The sequence below is a fragment of the Rhinolophus ferrumequinum genome, chromosome 11, assembly GCF_004115265.2.
Source record: "Rhinolophus ferrumequinum isolate MPI-CBG mRhiFer1 chromosome 11, mRhiFer1_v1.p, whole genome shotgun sequence".
Classification (NCBI taxonomy): domain Eukaryota; kingdom Metazoa; phylum Chordata; class Mammalia; order Chiroptera; family Rhinolophidae; genus Rhinolophus; species Rhinolophus ferrumequinum.
The window spans coordinates 49362459-49379464 of record NC_046294.1 but is presented as its reverse complement, the minus strand read 5'-3'; the positions used below and the strand labels follow the sequence as shown (position 1 = coordinate 49379464).

The 17006-nt window shown below is 38.4% G+C and overlaps 1 protein-coding gene and 1 pseudogene across 1 annotated transcript in view; both read left to right on the top strand.

The window, feature by feature from the left end:
• Positions 1 to 230: 230 nt before the first annotated feature.
• On the top strand, positions 231 to 957 carry LOC117029741 (ferritin light chain-like; annotated as a pseudogene).
• A 7413-nt stretch (positions 958 to 8370) lies between these two features.
• Positions 8371 to 17006, top strand: part of PGM2L1 (phosphoglucomutase 2 like 1) — a 45070-nt gene continuing 36434 nt past the window's right edge. The window contains exon 1 of the mRNA XM_033120438.1: positions 8371 to 8784. Coding sequence (XP_032976329.1) covers positions 8671 to 8784 — 114 coding nt within the window. The 5' untranslated portion in view covers positions 8371 to 8670. The remainder of the gene's footprint in view (positions 8785 to 17006) is intronic.

Genomic DNA, 17006 nt, shown 5'->3' with positions numbered 1-17006 from the left:
TCATACTCCAACCCAGATCAGTTGAATTAGAATCTCAGGGGGTGCGGCCCAGGGGTCAGTTCCTTAATATGTTGTACATCCAGGGTTGGGAACCATTACTCTGGATCGGGGATGGGCAAACTGTGGCCACAGGCCCAATGTGGCCTGCCTCCTGCTTTAGTAAATAAAATTCCATCGGAATACATGCACACACACAAAACCCAAGGCCCAGTTTAGTAGATCAGATTGTGATGAAAAGAGAATTAGGAGAGTACCATCGGCAGTCCACTGGACATCTCTTGCTTCAACAGAGTTTGGGCGGAACAGACCCAGGGATGCCTCTTTTCCAGCCGCTGATCACCCTCCAACTTCTTTTCCAGTCTCAACCTTCAGAACCAATTCTGCCACCCTCGGCCTCTGAGACCAGCCAACACCGAATTTTGAGCTTAACTCCTTATTGCCGAGCAACCAGGAGCTCCCAAGTTTGTCAGAATTATTCCACCGAGGTGACCTCCTATACCTACCTCTCCCTGGGCTTCTGTTTTGACCACGAAGATGTGGCTCTGGAGGGTGGGAGCTAGTTCTTCCTCAAGTTGGCGGAGGAGAAACATGAGGGCGCCGAGTGTCTCTTGAAGATGCAAAACCAGCATCGTGGCGATGCCCTCTTTGAGGACCTGCAGAAGCCTTCCCTAGATGAGGGGAGTAAAACTCAGGAGGCCATAGAAGCCACCATGGTCATGGAGAAGAACCTGAACTGGGCCTTTTTGGATCTGCAGGCCCTGGGTTCTGCCCGCGATTCTCTGTGACTTCTGGGAGAGCCACTTCCTGGACGAGGAGGTGAAACTCATCAAGAAGATGGGCGACCACCTGACTAATCTCTGCAGGCTGCCCGGCTCCCAGGCCAGGCTGGGCCAGTATCTCTTCAAAAGGCTTACCCTCAAGCACGACAAGGAGCCTTTGGAGCCCAGAGTCCTTTGAGGAGCCCCTCTGCATCATCTTGGTGTTGGGCTTCTGCCTGAGACTCTCCCTGAAACCACTAGGCAGCCTTCTAACCACCCTGGAGCTCTCTCTCATGCCATGGACCAAATTGAAACAACAAAACTTTTTGAAGCAAGAGAAAGAGAGAGAGAGAGAGACAGACAGACAGAGAGAGAATTAGGAAACTGAAACAAGAGAAATAATAAAAATTAGAGTGGAAATTAATGAAATAAAGAATAGAAAAGCAATAGAGAAAAATCAATGAAACAAAAAGCTCATTCTTTGAAAAGAGCAACACAATTGACAAACATTCGGGATAGACTGATAAAAAAACAGACTCAAATTACTAGAATCACAAATGAAAGAGGGGACATTATTACTGACTTAACAGAAAGAAAATGGATTATGAAGGAATACTGTACACAATTGTATGCTAACAAATTAGATAACCTTGATGAAATGGACAAATTCTTACAAAGACACAAACTACTAAAATTGATTCAAGAAGAAATAGCAAATGAATAAACCAATAACAAGTGAAGAGATTGATTTAATAATCAGAAAACTACCCACAAAGCCTAAACCAAGATTTTCTTTACACGAGATCACAAACTCTTCCAAAAATTAGAAGAGGATGGAGCACTTCTCAACTCATTTTATAAGGCCAATATTATTCTGATACTAAAACCAGAAAAATACATCACAAGAAAATTAATCTATGGACCAATATCTATTCTGACTATGGACAAATTAATCCTCAGCAAAATACTAGCAAACCAAATGAAGCAACATATAAAAACAATAATATGCTATGACCAAGTAGGATGCAAGTTTGGTCTAACTTCCAAAGATCAATTACTGTAATACTTCGTATAAATATAATAAGAAAACAAAACTTACATGAACATCTCAATAGATACAGAAAAGAGTTTGACAAAATCCAACACTCTTTCATGATAAAAAATAAAACAAAACAAAACAACAAACACTCAACAGACTAGAAACAGAAGGGAACTTCATCAATATTATAGAGTATCTACAAAAACACCCACAGTTAATATTATATGTAATTGTGAAAGACTGATTGCTGTCCCGCTAAGGGAAGGAACAAGACAAGGATGTCTTCTCTTCCTACTTCTATTCAATATGTACTGAAGGTTCTAGCCAGGGCAAATAAGCAAGAAAAAGAAGTAAAAGCAAGCAGATCTGAAAGAAAGTAATGAAACTATTCACATATGACATGATCTCCTGTAAAGAAAATCCTAAAATGGGAGGGGGGTTGGGGAATAGGGGAGATGAAGGGATTAGAAAGTACAAACTGGTAGACACAAAATAGTAATGGGGATGTGAAATACAGCATGGGGAATATAATCAATAATGTTGTAAAGATCTTGTAGGGTGCCAGACGGGTACTGGACTTATCAGGGGGATCACTTCATAGATTGGGTAGATGCCTGACCATTATAATTTTATATATAGAACTAGCAGCAAGGATAGAACTAGCACAAGGATAGAACTAGCACAAGGATAGACATATAGATCAATGGAATAGAACTGAGAGTCCAGAAATAAACCCACATCTACAGTAAACTAATTTCAACAAGAACGCCAAAACCCTCCTACAGGGAAAGAACAGTCTTTTCAACAAATGGAGCTGGGACAACTGGATAACCACATGCAGCTAAATGAGGTAAGATCCCTTCCTCACACCAGACACTCAAAAGGAATCAAGGACCTAAACGTGAAAGCTAGAACTATAAAACTCTTAGAAGAAAACAAAGGATAAATCTCCATGACCTTTGATTTGCCTAAGGATTCTTAGATATGACACCAAAAGTATCAGCAACAAAAGAAAAAATAGATAAACTAGATTTCCTTAAAACTAAAAAATTTTGTGCTTCAGATGACACCATCAAGAATGTGCAAAGACAGAGGCACCCCCATTCGGGACCCCATCCCTCTCGGGAGCTCTGACCCTTTGTTTTCAATAAACTATCCTCCTTTACAACTGTTTGCCTCTCCCTGGTCCGTGGTCCATTCTTCGGTCTCACGAGACACGATCCTAGCCCACACCCAGAAACTGCCGGCAGATCCAACATCATTTACATCAATGCTACAATAGAGTAGGCCTTAAACCAGGGGTGTCCAAACTTTTTTCAACGTTGTTTACCAAGGGCCATATGCGGTAAAATACACAAACAGCCGGGCCACTCACTCGAGGTGAAGTATGTATTGCCTGGTTTATTTAAGTAAACTAAATATATTTTTGAAATTTGCTGTGGGCCAATTAAAAATGGATTGCGGGCTGTAGTTGGCCCGCGGGCCGCAGTTTGGACATCCCTGCATGTAACAGAAGCCATTACAAAAAGGAGAAATTTGAAGACAGAAATGCATAGAAGACAATGTAAAGAGACAGAGAAGATGGTCGTCTACAAGCCGAGGAGAGGCCTGAAACATGTCCTTTGCCCAGAATCAGTCGGACGGAATCAATTTTCACAACACCTTGATTTTGAATTTCTAGCCTCCAGAACTGTGAGACAATAAATTTCTGTTGTTTAAACCATGTGGTTTGTGGTACTTTGTTATGACAGCCCAGAAAACAATTACAACTATTATCTAGAAATTAATAATAATGAGTACACTACAAATTAAACCCTAGTAGAACGCTACTAAAGAAACATTAAGAGGAGAAGGCTGTTTGTAATTGTTGCAGAAAAATGCATCTTTCAGGTCCAGGCAGGTGAACCATCCGGACTCCGGGGCAGCAAAAAAAAAAAAAAAAAAAAAAAGAATGTGCAAAGACAATACATAGAATGAGGGAAAATATTTGCAAATCACATATTTGATTTGTATCAGGGCCTTACATCCAGAAATAAAAAGAAATCTTACAACTCAATAATAATTTTTTTAAAACTCAATTTAAAAAAATGGGTATAGGATGTGAATAGATAGTTCTCCAAGGACAATATACAAATGGCCAATAAGCACATGAAATGATCCTTAACATCATTAGTCATTAGGGAAATGCAAATCAAAACCACAATGAGATACCACTTCACACTCACTAAAATGACTAGAATCAAAAAGTGAAATAGTAATTAAGTGTTGGAAAAAATCTGTGGAGAATTTTGAACCCCCATACACTGCTAGTGGAAATGTGCAGCCACTTTGGAAAAGAGTCTGGTAGTTCCTCAAATGATTAAACATAGAGTAACCACATGATCCAGGAAATCTACTCTTAGGCATATAAACCTAAGAGAAATGGAAACATATATCCACACAAAAGTTGCACATAAATGTTTATAGCAACATTAATAATAGCCAAAAGGCAGAAACAACCTGATGTCCATCAGTGGATAAATAGATTTAACAAAGTATAGTATACCATACATTGGAATATTATTGAACTATAAAAAGAAATACTGGAGGTAAAAAAAAAAAAAAGAAATATTAATTCACGCTACAATATGGATGAACCTTCAAACCATTATGCTGAGTGAAAGGAGCTAGTCTCAAGGGCCCACATATTATATGATTCCACTTATATGAAATGTTCTGAAAGGGAAATCTATAGAGGTAAAAAGTAAATTAATGTTTGCTTAGGCCTTGGAGTGGGAAATAGGGGGTTGATAGCTAAAGGGCACAAGGTCTTTTGTGAGGTGATGAAAATGTTCTAAAAATGACTCTGGTGATGTTTGTACATATCTGTGAATAGAACGAAAAAATCATTCAATTATACAGATTAAATATGTGAATTGTTTGGTTTGTGAATTATATTTCAATAAAACTGTTTAAAAAATACGAGACACTAACTCACAGGTGCTAGTCCTGCACTTCCACAAACGTGAAAGGGGGTGCCTCTTTAGATTTGGCACGCTCGGTTCTTTGCCTTGCTTGACTCTAATCCCAGGTGTGCTCTGCATCCTTCCCCCTTTACATAAAGATAACTGCTTTTTATTAGTTGTTGTTACATCCCCTTGCCTCAGCAGAGGTTTTATGTAAAAGGGCTAAAAGTAGAAAGTTGCTTGCAAGACAGTACTCACTTCCTTTCCTCTTTTTTCTTTCTTTTTTTTTTTTTTTTAAAAAATACAGAGTTCATCGAGTTTATGACAAATATTTTGGTGAGCAACAAGAAAATACTTCTCTTTTCAGAGCAATCACACAGCAGAATGATAGATTTCCTCAACATTTACAGTCTTAAAATAAGAGGGTGATGAGAGGGAGGCCCTGAGATCTTCTTGGTGGCAGCACTTTTTAAGGAACTGGCAAGATTTTAGAGGGAATGACCATGTGGTAAACCTAGACAGTGGCTTTTGGGGTTCATAGCCTCAAAAAAATTTCCTGGCCATAGCTTATAAATCGTATGCTAGGAGAAAGCTGTCAGTCTTCCAGAGACCACTAGAACCCTGGAAAAGACCTTGGCAGAAACCTTGAGGAACAAGAGCTATTGCCTCTTTCTGTTTCCCCAGTATCCTATAAAGCCTGGGTGGAGAGGGGAGCCCCTAATATTGATGAATATTTTATTTCTTGGTACCCAATCCTGATGTACTGATTTAAACTCTGGGGCAGTGTCCAGGAGAGCTTTGAGTCTCTTAATTAGATTTTTTAAAACAATATAGAAACAGCTATTTCTAATACACTTGAGGTTTTACTTTTAAATATTTTTATTTGGAAATACTTTCAAATGAAGTTGCAAAAATTAAAATAAGACAAAGAATATCCATCTATCCTTTACCCAGATTCACCTATTGTTAAAATTTTCAATTTGTTTTATTATTTGCTATTTCTACAACTATATGTTTGTATGTATATTTATATATTTAAGTATATGTATATATACACAGCATTTTTCTGAACCATTTGAGAATAAGATATATATATATATGTATGCATATATGCTAAAATATTAGATATATGTATTAGAACCAAGAGCAATGCTATGTTTCATAACCACAGTCAGAATGCCAGATTTAGCAAATAAAAATACAAGACACCCTGGGCAAATTCCAACAGAAATTAAAGCTTCTGAGCTTTCCCTGACTAGTAGAACTATTATACTCCCTCTTCTGGACAGACTTAAAAACTGTTCTTGGATTTGATGAATTCTGGGTCTCCTTGGCTACCCTTCAATTCCTAAGTCATAAGCTGAAGACACCGGGCCAGGTTTCTGAAAACCAGTTTGTATCTGTCATGATCTTGCTGATAAAAGTGAGAGCTGATTGACTCTGGTATTCAATTGACACTTGTATTTCTCCTATCTTTTATACTTGCCCTATATAATTCCATCTCTTGAAAAGTTCTGTTATTTAGTAGTGTTTCTCAGAATTGAATTAAATTGAGTAAGAATTGTCTTACAAAAAACCACTGCTTATCAAATTTCACATGCATATAAATCATCATTGGATCTTGTTAAAACGTAGATTCTGATTCAGAATCTAAGAAATTTTGCATTTCTTAATAAGTTCCCAGAGGACACCAATACACTGGTCCTATCGCACTTTGAGTAGCAAGATTATGGCCTCCTATGTCACCATCAATAGATATTTGTCAAATCCCAATGCTGATGTACTGACTTAGTCTCTGGGGCAGAGTCCAGGAACACATACTTTGAACAAACTCCTAAGGAGATTTGAGAACCAATGGTCTATTGGTTTAAAATGCCTTCTTGCTCCTCAATGCCCAATGCTGGTTCCTCCTGCAGCTTGCTGCTTTTAACGACCACCTCAGGCTCTGAATTCTTTAAGTTATCTGCCGCGAGCATTTGCTGTTTATCTTGAGCTACCTTTTCTTGCATAGATCCCGACTACCTGACAGTTTTTATTTTTTGAAATGAATAATTGTTATATGCTTTCTTGTAGGCTCAGTTCCTGGCATAATGCTTAGCATAGAGTAAATGTTCAATTAATGTTTCTCATGGACAATAATAGTGATGGTGGTGAACAATGAATTTTTCTCCAGGACACATAATTGTTTCCCAAGCCTTATGTGATTAAAAGAACCTGCTGACTCCATTAAAAGAAACACCCAACTGCTTAGCAAAAGCAGCTTTAACTACAAACTACGGCATGTAATTTTTCAGGACTTGGCAGTACGATCCATTTACACCTTGGTAGTTTGGATTTTATTATGGCAAATGGCACTTTGAAGGAAAGAAAGTAATACTTTGAATTTATTATGTCTTTTATCTGTGAAGCTCAAAGCACTCTAACGCCATTTATTAGGTTACGGTAGCCATGGTGTGAATATTATTACACCCTTCTTGCAAAAAAAGCTGACTAGGGAAAGAGTTGTAAGATACTGGTCAAAATCAGTCATTGTCAGGAGACCAAACCAGGAAACTCAGGAGCAAATGAGTGACAGGTAAGCACTTCTCAGCATCTCCCAGACCTCAAGTGACTTGAAAGGTGAACATTACATACAAGAGAGGAAGCCAAAATTAAAAGAAATTTAAAATTATCTCAATAATCTTCCTTCTTCCTTTGTGTTCCTATCGCCATTGCTCTTTGTACCTTTTATGGAGGTTATACATTGTTACCTGTGGTTAAATACTGGCCCATCTTTTCTCCTTCACAACTTCCTATCTATTTTTCCGTCATCTTGTTCTATCTCCTAGTGCACTGTAGCAGCAGAGCGGAAAGAACTGCCAGCTGAGGAGATCTGAAAGCGGTTTAAAACCGATTTCATCACTTACGAACTTCGCCTCTGAAGGAGTCAGTTCACTCTCAGAGAGGCAGTTTCCTCTTTGTGTGTAAAATGGGTATGGATCACGCCCACCTACCTCACAGGAGGGTTGAAGCGATAGAAATGCGATTCGTATACTGTAAAGCACTAAGTGGATACAAGTTGTCACCTTACTGTATCAGTCCTTGTTTAGTTTACCTTAAGCCCTGGACCACAAGACCCTGAGTAACTAACAGGTACAGGGCGTGTTCGTAGGGAACAGCCTTAAGGGAGCTCTTTTTCCTTGGAGGAAAAGGAGGGTGCGGAGCTGCTGGGAGTCGTAGTCCTTACGGCGGTTTCTGCAGACCTCGGGGAAAGGAAAGAACTACAGCTCCCGTAAGGCTGTGCGGGACAGCCCCGCGCACCCTCCCGCCAGGCGCGTGCCCCAAGGCGAAACTGGAGGGCGACTTGTGCGCGCGCTGCGAGCGCTGAGGTGGGGAGCTTGTCACCACAAGCTCGAGAAAAGGAGACGCGTGGGAGTGTGTGGGGATTGTAACAAGGATGAGAACGTGACAAAAGGCAAATTTAAAAAAATAAAAAGAGCCGTAACCCATTCCTTCCCCACCCTGGCAGAGCCAAACTCCCGCAACCGCAGAGGCGTCGGGCACGCTCCCCTCCTCGCGCTTCACGCCCTAAGGGGCTTAAGTCGGCAGAGGCGGGAAGGGGCGGGGCCAGGGGCGCGGGGGCGGGGCCTAAGGTAGTCAAGGCGGAGGCGGCGGCGGCCACGGCCAAGACCCAGACATCTGGGACTGTTGTTCTCTCGCGGTGGGACCGCCTCAGTGTATTCCCCCAGAGAGAGATCCGGAGCTGGTCTGGTGGGGTGCGGGCGACCGCATACCCCCTTTCTCCTGCTTCCGGCGCCAACATCCTGCGGTTGGTCTCTGATGCCCTTCAGTGAGGAAGGGGCGTCGGCACCCTGGTGAGAGCACCTCAGGCCCTCCCAAATCGGTGTCTTCGTCGGCCCCCTGGCTCGCACAGCCCAGTCTGGCTGCCATGGCTGAAAACGTAGAAGAAGGGGACTTGAACTCCAACCTGCTCCACGCCCCCTACCACACCGGGGACCCTCAGCTAGACACGGCCATCGGCCAGTGGCTCCGTTGGGATAAGGTGGGTACCTGGTCAGCCCGGCATCCATACCCTCCCGCGTGTCCTCCCACACACAGTCCGCCCTTTTCCATCCCCACCCGGTGCTCGGCAGGCTGCAGAGAAGATGGTTCAGGCCACCGGGCGGGAGCCATCGTAGCCGGGCGTTGCCCCCTACCTATGCCTGGGCTCCCTCCCAGGGACCGTCTGAGATGAGCAGGGACGCCTGTAGTCGCTTCCTTTCGCAGTGCGCGAAATTGCAACCTCCTTCCTCCCACCCTCCCTTCTCATGCATGTCATCTCTCTCTCTCAAAAAAAAATAAAAATAAAAAATTAACAATAATAATAATAAGTCATCATCATTGTAAATTATACCCGTCATAGCGCTATTTCCTTTCCCCTTTCTTTTCCTTTGACTTCCTTCTCTGCAGACCTGAAAGTGGTTTTTGGCATCCTTCTTGTACGTTTCTGACCGCTATCCGCTTTAGTTCTGGTCTGGTGTGTTTCCACCTTCTGTCGCTAGGTATTCGCTGGGCTTTTATCACTCCCTGATATTCTCTAGTTTCACCTTTTGTTCTTGAGAAAGGTAAGGATTCCCTTACCTCTTTCTTTTCCTTGATGGGAATTATTTCCTGGAAGTATCCTGTTAAAAAAATAATAATCATGTTTTCCAGGTTTCATATGATGCTCTTGATACAGCATTGTTTTTGCTTTACCCATTCCTCTATTCCCCCCACCTCCTCCAAGTTTTGCGGTGATTTCATCTTGTGCAGGCATATGGGATGGATCTGTGAGAGCTAGAATTAAAAGACAGCTGGAGGCCCCTGGTGGTTCCAACGGAGGAAGATGATCCAAGCTATTGCTTTGTCAAATGCATTAAATGCATTTGTTAAAGTTGAGAAGGCAACATTTTAAAAATGGAATGAATAATACTGAATTAAAGAATTAGCATGGTAGTATAAGAAATCATGTACAATTTCCTAAAGGATTAGCTTTTTGAAAAAGTTTTATTTTCCCTTTGTTCAGTCATTCATGCATTCAGCACAAAGTATTTATGGAGCACTGCGTAATGTTCCTGGGCCTATTAGGCTCAAGGAATACTAGTGGTGAGAAAGACAGAGAGGTTTCCTGCCTTCAACAAGCCTGCCGGTCGCAGATAGGGAAGACCAACAAACAATCAGCAATGAGTTAGTATTACTTGGTCATATGCATCTTGCGCATCCTAATTCTTACGCTGGAGTCTAAACCAGTGCTTCTCAAACCTTGAAGTGCTTCCAGATCACTTTGGGATTTAAAATGCAGATTCTGACTTAGAAGCCCTGGGGTGGGGCCTGAGATTCTGAATGAGCTCCCAGGTGATACCAGTGCTGCTGTATCAAAGTGGACCACACGTTGAGTAGCCAGACTCTACGGTGTTCTGATTGAGATACCAGAGAACTAACTCTCTTATTGTAGGATTTGGTTTTATATCTATATCTATATCTATATCTATCTATCTATCTATCTATGCACACACACACACACATATATATGATATGCATATGTGTATATATATTTTTTAATCAAGTGTGCAAAATCTGTGATATCCCATTAACACTAGGGTGCTCAAAGTGCAAATAACTTTAAAGCCAGTTTGCCAGTATTTATTAAATGCCTCCTATGAATATAGTTCCTTGCTGTGGAAGGATACAAAAGAAGTGAAGATTCAAAGATTGCTCTTCTGCTTTTGGTCCATTAGGGAGGAGGAAACCTAATAGAAATGAAAGAGTTAAGGCATAGCATCCTGTAAAATGATATGTAATACAAACTGACTATATAAATATCTTCAGCAGGGAAAATTAACAAAATTACAAATGAATGTTTTCCTTATATGTTCAATATAGTTAATTGTTTTTGTTTAAAGCCATCTGCTTTCGTTGGTATTGTCAGTAAATGAATGTGGTTGTACTTACATCTCCCTAAAGTGAAAGGAAGATTTATGAAATTCAAAGACACTTGCAGAATTCCAACACAATTTAATTTACTAGTAACTATTATGTATGTCAAAGCCTTTAGCCGGTCAACATTAGGAGTTTAGTTTTCATTGCCATGGATGAGATCTTTTGTTCTCTTTAGGTGCTAGTTTTGACTATACTTTTCTTAATGAGTCTCTTGATTTTTTTTTTTAACAACTGATTGTCTCTGTTGTGCCTAGATATTGTTGGGATATACTGAACTATAAAAAGACTATGAAATGCATGTAAACATAAAAAGATAATGCTAGAGTAGCATTGGTGGCAATTAAATGGTTTATAGACAGTTCTTTTAGGAGTTCAAAAGTAAGAGTGACCTGTGGACTGGATGGTCAAGGAAAACTTTATAAAAAGATAGAATACATAGAAGAAGAATGAAGAGAGCCTTCATTGAAAGTGGAAGAGAAACTCTTAATTTATATTTAAAGTGCCCTCTGTATACAAGGCACTGGCTGAAAAACCTGTGGGAGATACAAAGATGAAATAGGTATAGATCATATCTTTAAAGAACATAGGATGGAAGATAAAAGTTCACAAATATAATACATACAGCAAGTAATAAGTGTCATAACAGAAGAATAGATTTAAATAATCATAATAATTATTTAATAAAAATAATAAATGATTACTTAATCCCTCTCTCAATGGGAGAAAATAAATATTTTTAATTGGTAAATAAAGGTGTATCTACTGTGGCTTGATAGTGTAGGTAAGCTAGGCTATGTCCCAGGGCACTGAAATGGAGAGTGCAGAAATGTAAAATAAGGGATCAGACTTAACAGCATTTATTACATTACACGTTGGCAGCATATGTAGTCTTTTAGCATAGAGCAACTGAGTTTAATACATGATTAGTACCTAGTTAGTGAAAAAAAGGAACCTATCGAATGCCACTGATTCTTAATGACTCTAGTGAGATGATATGAGATGATAACACATAATAAGTGATAAATTGATCCGAGGGCTATTTGCTACTTGCCTGAGTCACCAAAATTGCTAGTTTTAGCCTTGGTGGTGTGATGTACTTTGAAAAGTCTTCATGAGAAAGTGTTATTTGTGCCGAACTTTAAGAATGAGTTAAAATTTTGATTTACCAACATGGAGAGGAGGACTGTTCCAAGCAGAGAGTGAATCTTTATGTGTGTATTTAGAACATTTGTTTTTGGTATAGCTTAGAGAGAAATTGTTGAAAAGGCATGTAGAGACCATGTCATAGAAAGGCTTTACAGTTGACCCTTGAATAACATGAGTTCGAACTGTGTGGATCCACTTATATGTGGATATTTTTCAATAAATACATACAGTACTGTTAATGTATTTTCTCTTAATGATTTTCTTAACATTTTCTTTCCTGTAGCTTACTTTATTGTAAGAATACAGTATATAATACATATAACAGACAAAATATGTGGTAATCAATTGTTTATGCTAGTATCAGTAAGGCTTCTGGTCAACAGTAGACTATTAACAGTTAAGTTTTGGGGGAGTCAAAAGTTATACATGGATTTTCGACTGGGGGGAGTTGGGAAAGGGGTCAGTGCCCCCTGTGTTCGAGTGAATTGTATAGTATGTTTTTAGTGGCCTTGAATAAATAAAGGTGTGTGTGTTAAAAAGAAAATAGTGCAACAAGACAGGGTGTTTATTGGGGCAGTTTATTGGGGCATCCTGTGTACTTTCTATGGTGGGCATTCTGTTGGTAAATTTACTGCAGTCCAAGATCTGACTGTTGGTTTCTATGCCTTCAGACTAATTTGTTATTCTGACTTGTCTCAGGATGTACTCACCCTACTTAAGGTCAAGAAACTGACACTGAATTCAGAGTGCTATTTTATTAATTTATGGTACAGACATAATAGTGGATTTGTCTCTATCAGGGCATTTACTAGATGCACCATAAGAGTAGTCACAGAATTGGAAGATTTTTAGTGATTAAAATCCAATCACAAGTCAGGTGTATGGCATAAATGTTTAACAGTATCTGCCTGTAATAGTGAATGAATGCCTCCATCTGTAGGATGCGACTCTCCTACTGCTAGAACCCAACAAGTCCATGGCCAAGATGTTCTTCCTCCAGGCAGTGCACAGATGACAATTCTACAGTGTCATCTGTGACCCTTCTGTGCTCTAGGGCTGACTAAGTCTTCCCCTTCCTTCCTCTTTCTATTGACGTTTTCATACATTCTTTCAAATTGCAGCAAGTCTCGCTGGCCTAGAAGCCAAGTTCTCTTTAACATGACAACTATCTCCTGTTTCTGATCTACTGTATATTTTAACTTTTGAAAGCAAACTTATGTCCAAGATATTAAGAACAGGCCAAGTTTGAGTGGGAGTGAAACCAGCCACGGCAGAGCTACTCAGCCAGCTGTAGCAGCAACAGCTGTATACTGGTACTGACCACAATGTGGAGGCAGAAATAGGCCGTGACATTTAGAGAAACGGTGAGTAGAACATTCTAGTCTTAGAAAGTGGGTCTATGTTGAGAAAGAGTAGAATGTAAAGTTAAAGATAGATTAGGTTAGGTTAGGGTTATGAAATGCCTGATGATAGAAATAAGCGACTTCAATCGAAGCCAGTGATTTTCAGACATCTGGTAGTGAAGTTTTTTCAATCACAACATAGCCCAGGTAAAAAAGTGGTGAATGAATTCTCTTTTAAATCATCATTGTATGATGGAAAATACACCCATGAAGCCCCTCTATAAAGGTGGTCTAGTCCAATTTCATTGTGTAGAGACGCACAGAATTTGTGGAAATTATCCAGTTGTGGTGGAGCCCGGACCAGAGCTTGGATCTGCCACCTAGTTCAATCCAGTTTTTACAAAACAGTTTATATTACATTGTTTTGTTCACATTTTTTTAATACTTTACTTAATTTGGCATTTAATCAGTGAAGAGTACAGAGTACATATGGCTTTATTAATTTGGGGAAATATTTGTACTTATTACTTGAATTGTAGTGTTTCAAACTTTGTAAAATGTTCTAAATCTCATTTGATATTCACAGCAACCTGTGCGGTAGGCAGGCTGGATAGTAGTTATCCTCATTTTTACAAGTAAAGAAACTGAGTTTCAGAAAAGGAAAATGACTGGCTCAAGGACATGGGACTTTTAAGTGGTAGAGTTGGAACTAGACCCCAGGTCATTTGGCCTTTACTCTAATTTTCTCATTGCTGTACTAGACTCTATAATCTGAATACTTAGGTAGTAAATATTAGTGACATCAGAAACCAAGTTTCAAGGGCCTCATTAAAACCATTTGATAGGCTTTTCTAAAAGCTGGAGTAAGATGTAATATTCAGCAGAATAAATAAATTATCGTGAAATATTTTTAAAGAGCTGAATTTGCTGCTCAACAATTGCTTTAGTCTACTTGACAACAACATTCTCCTTCTGTCCAGGAAATTTAGTACATATGACTGAGGGTTTGGATTTATTTTCTTTTTAAGAAAAAAAGAAAAGTTGTATATAGACCAGGTCATAGAAGGGCTTTACATTTGACCCTGGAACTACATGGGTTTGAACTCTGTTGGATTCACTTATACGTGGATATCCATGCCTTTTTTCTTTTTATTTCCAAATTTCTTACATTTTTTCTCAGTTTTTACCATTTTATTTTTCATTTATTTCAAATAAATTACATACTTATGATAAAAATAGTACAAAAGGGATTGTAATAGAAAGCAATGTTTGGCTCTTCTCATCCTCAATTTACTCTTTAGAAGCCATTTTTAACTGTTTTTAGTTATTCTCATCAAAACACTAAATAATATGCTATTACCACTATTCCTTGATTTATTTCAGATATTATCTGTCAGATATGTGCTATGAAAAATGGAAGCTCGCTCACACTATTCTCTACCCCTCCTACATTTCATTATACTATTAGATTTCGTTATTCTTTTGAAAGTTTACATAATGTAATTAGTGCTGACAAAGTCTGCAGAACAATAAGCCCAGCTCACAACACAGAGATCCCAACTGGCAGTTCTATTTAGGAGGAGATTGGCAGAGAACATATCTATTATATACAAAAACAGAGAAAACCTATACCAACTTTCTAGAAAAATCTGTGGATATCAGTAACTAACCAAGGATCAAGTTATGTAATGAAAACAAGTATTATATGCTTAATTAATTGTTTTTACTATTTTGTATGGCTGTACTGTTTTTCAGAAATATTTATTTCCCCAAAGTAGAAGGTTGATTAGTAATTTAGTGCAGATTTTACTAAAGGAGTAATTTTTCATTAGTGAGTTACTCTCTGCTTTATTGCTAATTAGTACTGAGGCTGCTGCCCTCTGGTGTTGGGAGTTAATGGAAAAAATGATTAATGCTAGTGGGAAAAATGAACAGTAATGTGTATACAATCCTGCTTGGGATCTTTTATACCAAATAATTTAGTGAATACTGTATCCTACCAAACAAAACTATGAAAATGGCCATATTTAATGCCCGAAAGGATATGAAAATTATAATGTAAATGAAAAATACTATGCTTCTCAGATACAAAGGCATTTAACTTTCAGCTAACCAGAATCTCCTTAGAAAATCTCTTGAATACATTCAGTGTAAGTAGTGGTTTTATTTTGTCGTTTCTGCTTCAGAATTTTCTCATGTCAGTGTCCCTCTGAAACATTTCATTATTTATGCAAGTAAAAATTAGAAAAAAACCTAAATGCCCACCAGTAAGGGAGAGAATACATAAACTGGAATACTCTGCAGCAGTTGAAAAGAATAGCATAAAATCTACATGTATTGAAAGGACCTCCAAGATATACGCATATTCAGTGAAATAACGTCTATAGCATCATGTACAATTTAATACCATATATATAATAAACATGTAATATGTATATATATAATAAAAAGAAATAAAGCAAAACTGCATTTCTATAAGTATGTAGATAGATGTATGTAAAGTTCTGGAAGGATACATTACAAACAAGACTAGTTCCCCCAAAGTGCAGGGGTCTGGGAATGAAGGTAATAGTCAAAGCTTTATCTATATTATTAGTATGTTTTAAAAACAGGGAAACTGTATTGATGTCATTTGTAATTAATACTTAAAAATAAAATTTAAAATATAAACTAAGGACCACTAAGTGGTCAACTGTCTGAGGCTGGTTTTTAAGAGCAATAGAAGTTCAAAGTCAGGAAGATCTGTAAAAAGTAGAATTTGATCTGGACTTTGAAGGATGCGTAGGATAGGAATAGATGATGGGTGGAGAGGCAGAAAACCTAAGGTGGGAGAAATAAAATAATAAAATGGAAAATGAAGTGGATCAGGGAATTGAAACTGAACAGGGGGCATGCAAGAACAATGAAGAGATTTTTTTTAAACTCAAGTATATAGCATATGTTTTAGACTGCTGTGGTGGTTAAGAATAGAGAAAAGAAAACTAGTGTTTTTTGAGTGATCCATATGTCAGACATGGTACTAGATGGTTTCATGTGAAAAGTCTCTTTTAATCTTCCCAAGGTTTGTTTGAGATAGTTATTACCATTTTTTTTACCTATATACAAGCTCAGGCTCAGAGAAATAGAGACAGTACTTGAATCCAAACAGGTTTGGAACTTATCTGCCCTTTGGGATCTGATCCCATCCTGCCTAACCTTTACATTTGATGTAACCAGAATTGGACTCTATTGTTGGTTCCTGAATGATTAATCTGGCTGCAGTATGTAATTAGGATGTGATGGGTTTAGATTTGTGGAAGGTAGCCTGGAGACTCTTCTAGAAATATGGATGTCAAAACTGTACGTTAGGATGCTTATAGAGCCTTCTAAGAAAGTTAAAGAAGAGGTAATGAGACTTATTAACAATTTGATTTCTCTTATTTTAAAAACACAGAGAACAATAAACTTCCCATTTTGTTAAATCATAACATTTTGCTAAATTTGAATCAGATCTTTTAAAAGAAATAAGTAAATTACAGATTTAGTTTAAATTTCCATTTTTACTTCCCTGATCCCATTCTCCTCCTTTCCTCCTTTCCCCAAAGTAACTATGGCATATATCTAGGAATACTAGGGTTTTGTCTGAATTTCCTGTTTTTGTTAAAAAATTGTTTTGCTTTTCACTTATCAAATAAAGATAGCCCTAGAAGTTAAACAGCTTCTTTTTTAAAAACAAAAATCACTCAGTCAAAACTATTTCAGTACCTGAAACCACTCAAACAAAATTGAAGTATTACATTTCTTATAATATATAAATACTTAGTATATAACTTTTGAA